Here is a 10,713-nt window from a genome sequence, read left to right on the forward strand (position 1 = left end):
CGTTGTGGAGAGGGTTTTAAAGAATCTGTTGGAGCAAAAATTCTTAAAATCTCCATTTTTTAGAATATGTTGAAAATGCGTAATTTGATTTGGTCATTTTATAAAACTCAAAGGGTGCAAAATGCAATTTTTATAATTACGAGGGTGGTAAATAAATCATCCCGCAAAACCACACCCAAATATTCCAATTTCCAAAATTAGTAACGTTCACGAGACGGAGCGTCGTCACGCGCCTACGCGCGTGCATTTTTTTTCCAAAAAAACCAGCAAACAAAAACCGCCATTAAAGAGCTTCAGTCGTCACCTCCATCTTCCATCTCTCTCTAGAAAAACACACCTCATGTGACTATAACGAACAGCAACACATCACCAAACCTCAAATCACACAAAAACCGACCAACAAATTTCTTCGTGTGTTTGTGTTTTTCTTCAATCCTCATGTTTCATCAATGGCGTCCAACAGAATTTCATCGTTTTTGATAAGTTTAAGGATGAAGAAAACCAACATCTTCTTCATGTTGCTCACCACCGTCTTGTGTTCTTCTTCTTACCTCATCGGAAACTGGAAACTCCGCGGAATCACCACCGTTTCCACGGACGTCCGTAGCTCTATTCCGTGCAACGTTGCGCCAAACGACGCCGTTCCCATTAGAACACAAACCCCGCTTGATTTCAACCCACACCATCTCGCTGAAGACATCCCAGACTCGACACCGGCAGCGCGTGTGAACCGCTTCCCGCCGTGTTCAACGGAATTCAGCGAGTACACGCCGTGCGAGGACGTTGACCGGTCGTTGAAGTTTGACCGGGAGAGATTGGTGTATAGGGAGAGGCACTGTCCGGAGAAAGGGGAGGTGTTGAAGTGTAGGATTCCGGCGCCGTTCGGTTATCGGCAACCGTTTCGGTGGCCGGAGAGCCGGGACGCGGCGTGGTATGCTAACGTGCCGCATAAGCATTTGACGGTGGAGAAAGCGGGTCAGAATTGGGTGAGGTTTAACGGTGACCGGTTTACCTTTCCCGGCGGCGGAACGATGTTTCCGAATGGTGCCGGCGCGTACATTGACGATATCGGAAAGTTGATCAATCTCCGGGATGGGTCTATCAGAACCGCCATTGATACCGGTTGTGGGGTATGTGTTCAAATTCTTCTCTCTTTCCTTATCTTATTCAAATATTTGTGTCTATAAATATAATTATTATTTTTATTTAAAAAATTAAATTATATATTATAAAATATTTATTTTACAAAAAATACCTAGTATGATTATGGGGTTTTGGCATTTTTTTTTCTAAAGTTACTCGTTTTTTAGAAGATAATTAATCTGTTGCATCTTCGTATACTTTATTAATGTTGATATTCAATTATGATTGATCTAAAAGTAAAAATCTCTTCTTACGTTTCTCACTGTAACTTTCATTCTCACCGAAACCCAACTCTCTCTCTCTCTCTTTATATATATAAACATTAATATATATGGAGAGAGAGAGACAACTTCATATGAGAACAATAACTAAATAAGAGAATATGAAAACGGTCGAATAACATGTGATGTTTTGCACTAAAATCATGTATAAGATCACATGTTATTCATTCGACTTTGGTTTGCATCTTGAGGTCGCACGTCATGTTGCCCGCGCACCCTTTTGTTGGCCATTAGTATATAAAATCACATATGATTTTGCACGTGCTTAACCATTTCGTACTCTTTTATTTAGTTATTGTTCTTGTTTATATATATAGAGAGAGAAAGAGAGAAGGTTTAAACGAGAACAATAACCAAATAAGATAATAACAAAACGGTCGAATTAAGTGTAATTTTACCCTAATAGTCACTGTAAGGGTACGCGGGCAATGCGCCCCGTGATCTCAGGTCACTGCTCAAGTCGAGTGAATCGACTATTTTTTATTCACTTATTTGGTTATTATTTTCATATGAATCTGACTCTATCTTCTTTCTTCATTGGTCGACGACTTTTGCTTAAATATCTTCAAAATATCATTATTAGTCGTAGACTGACGTTGACTATAGTGATATCAATTATATTCTCCATTTAACATCAATTATCGACTTTTATATAGAATTTTAAATTAAAAAAATAATAAATACAACAATAAATAAAATATATTTCCATTTATGTATTTATATGCATATGTAATATTTGCATTTAATTACATACCATAAATATTTTTAAAGTAAAGATTATATATTAAAATTAATTTTAATTTAATTTAGAATAAATAAAATCCATTTGGTATAATTTTTTATTTTTTCCAATTTTTATTTAAAGGGTTTGGTGGAATATAATAATTCTTTTTTTTTTTTTGTAAATTTTAAGGTTGTGTTTACTTATTTTCAAATTTGGTGACCAAATTGAAAATTGAGTAAATTACATTTTTTGTCCCTGTAATTTATAGAAAAATCATTATTTAGTTCTTATATTTTTGAAAATACGATTTTCATCCTTATAATTTATAACTTATTGGTCTTTATTTTCGTTCCTCATACTTAGAGGTAGGAAATTTGCCTCATGATGCATATAGCAAAGGACAAATTGCATGAAAAAGTAACGTACTTTAACTTTATTCTTATTTTGAGTAACATACCTTTAAACTTTTCATTTTGGTACCTAAGATGTAAAGTTTTAAACATTTAAGTAACCGGGTAACTGGTTGAAACATTAACTTGTTAGATTAAGGTATCCATGTCAGCATGGTAACAGGTTAATGCTTTAACCAGTTACCCGAGTATTTAAATGTTTAAACTATTACATCTTAAATACCAAAATTAAAGCTTTAAAAATATGTTACCTAAAATAAGAATTAAATTAAAATACATTATTTTTTCATACAATTTGCTATAGAAATTTACCCTATTGCAAATTGTCATAAATAAAAGATTCTCTAGAATAATCATTAAAAAGTCGCGGTTGTTGGTGATTGGAGATTTGGAATCAAAGTAGTTGTTGATGATAATAGAAAAGAAATTAGTTGATTTTAAAATAAAATATATATATTTTTCAAAAATATAATATTTAATTTAATATATTATGAGGTTTTTTATTAACAAATTAAATTGTAATTTTTTTTTGAAAAGCTTGTAAACTAAAATCAACTTTAATAGTAGCCAGAAGGGTATTCGTGTAATGCAGCGAGATACATCTTGATATTAATATTTCATTTTATTATTTATCTCAATCGATGTTATAGTATGGTCTTATGTGATTTTAAAAAAACGATAATATTTTTATTCTTGAATAAAATATAAATTTGAAGATATCATAAAAATTTGACAAAAACATTTTTCTATTTTTTGTATAATTTTTAATTCAATTTTTTATTATAATTTAATTTAGGTTCAATAACGGAGTAATTTATATTTGATTTAATAATATAATTCTCTTATAAAGATAATAATTAATTATTTTRYTARAACTCKATAATTATCCTAATTATATTTTAGATTTTTTATATTTTAAAATAAGATGTTTATCCTCTATTTGATTATGTTTGTCTGCAGTTAGTTACATGAATTCAAACATTGAACTTTAATAAGTTATATTTATGCATAATTTACTTGTAATCTTGAATTTTAAGTAATATGCATCAATATACAGTACTTCATGCATAAAAAATAGTTTTTAAGAGTTTTTGTCAAATGTTTTATAATATAGTATAGATTATAATAATTATTGCTATACAAATTTTCAATTATATTCTTGCTTAAAAGAAAAATAGGTTTATTTTTGAACTAATTAAAAATAATAAATATCATTTTTTCTCAAAATCATAAGTTATTTAATTAAATTAATGGATCGTTTACTAAACACTTACCCAGTAAGTGTTTATCGAGTAATTATTCTCACCTTATGAACATGGCAATGGCCGAAAATCTTACCCGGTAAGAGCAATGGTAAAGATAAAGAGTTTTATCCGGTAAGTGATGGTAACGATTTTACCTGGGTAAGCGTTTACCGGGTAGATTGTTACATATAATATCATTTTAATATATTATAATCTTATCAAATAAAATAAATTATAATGTTGACCCCTATCTATAAATGCTTACCGAATAAACATTTAAATAAACGGATCCTAAATCTTGAATTAGATTTGAAGATTAATGGGTGGTTGAAAAACATGAAAAAGGTGTTAGGTTTCATTGGATGCACCTAAAAAATATCCAATTGGAAGTAAGCAATTTGGACATGGAAAGTACTCAAATTTCTTTTTTATTTTTTAAATATTTAAAGCTAGTAATTTTAATCACATATTAAAAAGGAAATAATGTTAGAAATACTAATAAATAAATATTTTATTACTTTTTTTTAAAGGGCGTTTGATCTAGCGGTATGTGAGTCTTTGGTCTCCTAAGAGGTTAGGGGTTCAGACATCATCAAAGATGTGGAGAGTGTGTGAGTTTATTTGTTCTATTTGTCGTATATAAATATTATATACATAAAAAAAAAAGTTGCTCGTATTTCGTGTCGGTAACTGATTTTCCGTTAATTATACCTATGATATCTTTTTGAGCGGTTTTTATAGGTGGCTAGTTTGGGTGCTTACCTTTTATCGAGAAATATTTTAGCAACGTCATTTGCACCCAAAGACACTCACGTAGCTCAAGTTCAATTTGCACTTGAACGAGGAGTTCCAGCTTTGATCGGCATTATTGCTTCAATTCGACTACCTTACCCTTCTCGAGCTTTTGACATGGCTCATTGTTCCCGTTGCCTTATCCCGTGGGGGCAATATGGTAATTAATCAAATTCCGAACATTTCGTGATAGTTTAATTCATAATGTATGGAAACAGAGAGTTGATATGTTCATTTTTTTCTGTTTTTGTATAGATGGTTTGTATTTGATCGAGGTTGATAGAGTTTTACGCCCTGGGGGATACTGGATCCTATCGGGCCCACCTATCAACTGGGAGAGGCATTGGAAAGGTTGGGGCGAAACGAGGGAGCAATTGAAGGGGCAACAGGATTTGATTGAAAGCGTGGCGAGAAGTCTGTGTTGGAAAAAGATCATTCAAAAGGACGATATTGCCATTTGGCAAAAGCCTACAAATCATGTTCACTGCAAAATCAATCGTAAGGTCTTCAAGAAACCGCAGTTTTGCCAGAATCAAGATCCAGATATGGCATGGTAACGCTAATAGAGCTTTGATATTGTGCATGACACGTTGTTGCTTTTTATGACCAAATTACCGTTTGCAGGTATACGAAGATGGAAGCATGTTTAACCCCACTACCAGATGTTTCCAACATTAAGGAAACATCTGGTGGTGGGCCGGTGGCAAAGTGGCCTAAGAGATTGACATCAACCCCACCAAGAATCATTAGTCGTAGCGTAGGAGAAATTACAGAAGAAGATTTTACAAACGATACAGATATTTGGAAGACGAGGTTATCACGTTACAAGAAACTAGATCAACAACTTGCGGATAAGGGACGGTACCGTAACTTGCTAGATATGAATTCTTACTTGGGAGGTTTTGCAGCCGCACTCGCTATCAGCAAAGACCCGGTGTGGGTCATGAATGTTGTCCCTGTCGAGGCAAATGTGAATACTCTCGGAGTTATCTATGAGCGTGGATTGATCGGAACTTATCAAAATTGGTACTTTTCTAGTTTTCCCGTTTCTTTATGAATTTTCTTTTAAATATATAATATTTATATACAACAAATGCTCACGCACACTCTTCACATTTGGTGAAGTTTGAACCCTTGATCTACTGGAAGGCTGAACTCTACCAAAGTACCAGTTAGGGGTGCTCATGGGTTGAGTTGATCAGGTTGAAGACATTTGAACAACCCAACCCAATGCTTGCGGTTTGAAAAATCTTAACCCAACCCAACCCGAACCAAAGTGCAACCCAACCCAACCCGTACGGGTTGGTCAGGTTGATACTTTGGTACATTAAAATATTCTTCTAACCTATAATATGTTATTTCTCTACTCATACTTTCTTTTTCATCATCAATCATTTGATACAACTTATCCATACTTCTTACGTATATCACATTCAGTTAATTTTCTCAATTACATATATATATATATATATTCACAGTTATTGAACATATATACGAATGAGTTATATAAAGATGTGAATATATTGAATATATGTGTATATGAATAGCATACATGATAGTGTAATTGTCTAATGTACATATTAATAGAAATTCAACAATCATATTAAATCCAAGAAATAAAAGGATATCGGGTTCATTGGGTTGGGTTGGGTTCAAATAATAGTAACCCAATACATACGATTTGACAATTTTACAACTCGATTAGACATCGTGTTGAGTTATTTCGTGTTGGGTTGGGTTGATCGGGTTGGTCGGGTTTTTGAGCACCCCCAGTACCAGTAGTAACCTGGGTACCATTGGGCCAATGATCATTTAGGCCAACTTCTTACTTGGTATTTTTGTTACCAACAATAATTTTGCGTAAGTGCTAAAAAATTATCGCGGGACGTAGTAGGAGTACAGCGTGATGCAGATAAATTTACGAAAAGATAAATACAGAAAATAATATACGGCATGTCTTGTCCAAAATCAGTTATTCTTGAAAAGTACAGTGTGGTTTTTTTTTTTTGCAAAAGCAATGATTCATTCTAACGAAGCGACAACTGTGATGGTTCAGGTGTGAGGCAATGTCTACGTATCCAAGAACATATGATTTCATTCACGCAGATGCAATTTTTACTTTATACAAAGACAGGTAAAATATATGTTCTTACTTACAGTATTTTATCCACCATGTGAATTTAGATGTGATTTTTACGAATGTTTGGCATTTGTAGGTGTGAAATGGAAGACATATTGTTGGAAATGGACCGTATTTTACGACCACAGGGAAGCGTAATTATCCGAGACGATGTTGACTTATTGGTCAACGTAAAGACAATTGCAGACGAACTCCAATGGGAAACAACGTTGGTTGATCATGAAGAAGGCCCGCTTGTACGAGAAAAAATTCTCGTTGCTACGAAGCAATATTGGACGGCCCCGGCCCCGACCCAAGACCGAGAATGAAAATGAAAATTTTAACGATTTTTAATTTTTTTTATATTGTTTATGTTTATCGATCTAATTGTGTCGATAATTACATTTTAGACCCTCGAAATTCTCTAATAAATGTATTAAAAAAGAAAACAAGGGAATCGATTTTTTTGGGAGGATTTTTTAAATGATAACTGGTTTTTTTTTTGCTGTATTGTTGTCGATTATCAGCAACTGTCGATACGGTTCTTTAAGCTTTGGTACTTGTTAACTTGAAAAGCTCAAATCGTGGTTAAAAAAAAAAGTCGTATTTTAACTGATAATAACTGTATTAAATACCTGATATCTCAGAGTCGGGGATAATACTGTTGTTAGAAACATATATGTAAATGGATCTTTCAAAAGATAAAAAAGTAACACACGTAATTATTAAACGTAGTAAAATCATGTTTGATGAAATAAGACATTAGTTCAATAGACATTTATGTTCTTAGTTTTCATCATCGTTTCTATGTTTGATACAGGCGTGTGTTTTAAAAAAACGTGTTTGCTAGCAAATAGAATGTGTAAAACACATAAAATAAATTTGTTGGGTTTGTTATAACTGTATATAGATGTACGAGGCCCAAACATTTTCGAGCTTGGGATCAGGCCTTCCAAGCCCATTTTAGTGTGCAAAAAAGACCTGAGCTTTTTGGGCTTGGGCCGAGCCGGTTTTAGGGTTGATAAAGAACTCAATGGAGCTTTTTAGGCGGAGGTTTTTTGGGCTTTTCCAAACCTTTTTCAGGTAGCGCTAGAGATGGCCAAAATGGGACCGACTTAGAACCGCTGCCGGTACTGGTTCTATGGATCGGGCTTTGTACATGGAGAACGGGCTGGGTGTTTTTGGTTTGGACTGGGAGTGGAAACAGTTACCATGGGACAGGTTACAGGAGAAAAATCTTGGACCTGGACAGATTTGGGCCCGACCCGGCCCAGATAGGGACCAGTTTTTGGCCATCTCTAGGTTGCGCTTTTTCAGGTCGGAACCGGAATTATACCAGAACCTGCCCCAAACACTTCGGTCAAACTGGGCCTCGGGTTCACTAGGCTTGAAGTTTTTGGGGCCGAGTTCGGACTATACTTGGGATGGATTTCGGGCTTGGACTTTTTTGCACATCACTATAACTGTATAAAAAGTAGGTTTTGTTTATCTTTTTACGGAGTCTTTATTTTATCAGTCTCTCATTTGAGTTAAAGATGCATTTTTTTTATTTTGTTTTATGAGTTTTAGTTTTATTTTTTTATGAAATGTATGCTTTTCAAATTTGATTATAAGTTTAACAAAAAAATATGAAAAGGGGGTTGGGTTCCGGTGAGAATGAAAGTTATTGTGAGAAGAGTAAAAAGTGATCTCCACCCTTGAATCAACCTTAATTGACGAGATCCGCTAGATCAACAATAATAAGATACACCAGATCAATTCTCTTCTAAAACGCGATTCATAGATTGATTTGAGATTAAAAATGATCAACAGTGCAGATCTTTTTTTATATTTCTCACCTTAAATTCTTATCCTCACACGAGCCTTAGTCTATGAAAAAGGTTAAAGAGGAAGATGGATAGTTGGTAAAAGGTCATTGATAAAATGACAAAAATATCCTTAAACATTATCTTATATAAATGAAACTATTTAATGCAATTTGGTGACATTGCTAATTTTGGTAACCCCAAATGTTAGATGTTGACTATTTATAGAACAACAATGTAGAAGAGAGAATGAATTTACAAAACTTGCATTTAATCTATGCTATATTATAAAACATTTGATAAAAACTCTTAAAAATTAATGTCGCGTCAAATGTGGACTAATGGGTTTTGTTCAGTTTCATGTCGCGCCAAACATGAGACAATAAGTTTTATCATGTTCTATGTACCAAACACAACCTAAAAGTGGACACTCATTTTAAAACAAATTAAGGTATAGGGTAAATTACGATTTTCGTCCTTGTGGTTTGTTAATAATTTTCATTTTCGTCTCTATGGTTTAGAAATTTAATTTTCGTCCGGATGGTTTGCAATTTATTGCTAATTTCGTCCATGGACTAAATTCCTACGTTTAAGTACAAGAACCAAAACAGTAAAGAACTATAAACATATAGACGGAAACAACAATAAATCGTAGATTATAAAGACGGAAATAATAATGAATTATAAACCATAGAGACGAAAACCACAGTTTCTCAACCACAAGGGCGAAAATCACAATTTTTAAAAACCACAAGGACGAAAAACGTAAGGATTCATTTGTTAGCAGATTAATGAGGTTAACGAGACTCGAAATTTATTCGGTCAATTATACATGACTGTTTTATAGTGACTTTATGATATAGAAAATGACTTATTTAATCAATTACATATAGAGGTGTACACAAACCGAACGAACACGAACGGATGCTTGTTCATGTTTGTTCGTTTAACTTAACCGAACAAACAAGAACGATAAACGAATGAAAATCTTTGTGTTCGTGTTCGTTCGTTTAGAAATCAGGTGTGTTCGTGTTCGTTTATGTTCGTTCGTTAACATGCTAAACGAACGAATATAAATGAACGGGCTAAACGAACATAAGTAAATATTATTTGAATTCAAAGTAAATAAACAAAAGAATATATATATATATATATATATATATTAAATTTAATATATAAACGAATGAATATAAATGATTGTAAACGAACGGTAAATGAATGAACAAGACTCTTGTTCATGTTCGTTCGTTTAACAAAACAAACAAAAATATTTGTTCATGTTCGTTCATTTATTAAATAAACGAACTTCCCGTCAAACGGTCCATGAATGGTTTGCTGAACGTTCGGTTCGTTTATAGTCCTAATTATACATGATTGTTTGATAACGACTTAATGACGTAAAAAATGACACATTTAATAAGTCTTTTAGGGTGCGTTTGGTATGCAGACTACATGGGACGAGACGGGACAAAAAAAAATAGTCTCATATTTGGCATGTCATGGACAGAAAATGCATAAGACAAGATGAAACTATTTTTAAATTTCATGGGACAAAACCAAAAAAGGGGGAACAACATGGGACTAAATATAAAATGACTATGTTACCCTTTTCTTTTTGACTTTTATTCTTGTATTTCTTGAAGTTTTTTTGGTTGAATCATCGATTATTCTTATTAGTCAATGACGCTGCCAAAATGCCAATTCAATCTTCTTGAAATTGTAAAGCATTTTGATCTTTGTGACTTAGCAATTAAATTTATTTAATTCTGATTTAACTTCTCAATAATTTCTTATTTAACTTTTGATAAATTTTTTCTTTTTTTCTGGCATGTTGAAGCCTGTTTGTATTTTTAGCTTTTGTTCGTTATTTGGATGATTACTATGGGTAGTCCAATGTAAAAGTGATTTAAAATAACATTGATATAAAATAATATTGAGCAACATTTAAGGATAATATGGTCATTTTAACAGTTTTATCCAATCCTATCCTAATCGTACCAAACATAATACAAACAATTAGTCATATCCCATCCCGTCTGCATACCAAACGCTACCTTAATAAAGCCCTCATAAAAAATGCGGCATTAAACAAAAATCTTGATCTCTGGGAAGAAAAGCTTAAAAGACACTCGTCCATGGTCCCTGATCTTCTTCACTCTGCTTCAAGTTCCAACAACCATATCTAAATCTCCCCA

At 33.1% G+C, this 10,713-nt stretch overlaps 1 protein-coding gene across 1 annotated transcript; it reads left to right on the forward strand.

Annotated features, from left to right (window-relative positions):
• Positions 1-314: 314 nt before the first annotated feature.
• Positions 315-7,190, forward strand: LOC112527014 (probable methyltransferase PMT15). Its single transcript, XM_025137486.1, has 6 exons — positions 315-1,130; positions 4,544-4,754; positions 4,850-5,147; positions 5,219-5,620; positions 6,651-6,728; positions 6,811-7,190. The coding sequence occupies exons 1-6, from the start codon at positions 450-452 to the stop codon at positions 7,040-7,042; spliced, it is 1,902 nt and encodes a 633-aa protein (XP_024993254.1). The 5' UTR covers positions 315-449; the 3' UTR covers positions 7,043-7,190.
• The last annotated feature ends 3,523 nt before the right edge of the window (positions 7,191-10,713 follow it).

Source organism: Cynara cardunculus (genome assembly GCF_001531365.2).
Source record: "Cynara cardunculus var. scolymus isolate 2C chromosome LG 14, CcrdV1, whole genome shotgun sequence".
Classification (NCBI taxonomy): domain Eukaryota; kingdom Viridiplantae; phylum Streptophyta; class Magnoliopsida; order Asterales; family Asteraceae; genus Cynara; species Cynara cardunculus.

What these genes read in the sequence shown, in the direction of transcription:
- LOC112527014 (XM_025137486.1), top strand. Translation starts at nt 450, where the DNA reads ATGGCGTCCAACAGAATTTCATCGTTTTTGATAAGTTTAAGGATGAAG. An exon ending in CCATTGATACCGGTTGTGGG is followed by an intron (nt 1,131 to 4,543) that starts GTATGTGTTCAA and finishes CGGTTTTTATAG; the next exon opens with GTGGCTAGTTTGGGTGCTTA. An exon ending in TATCCCGTGGGGGCAATATG is followed by an intron (nt 4,755 to 4,849) that starts GTAATTAATCAA and finishes GTTTTTGTATAG; the next exon opens with ATGGTTTGTATTTGATCGAG.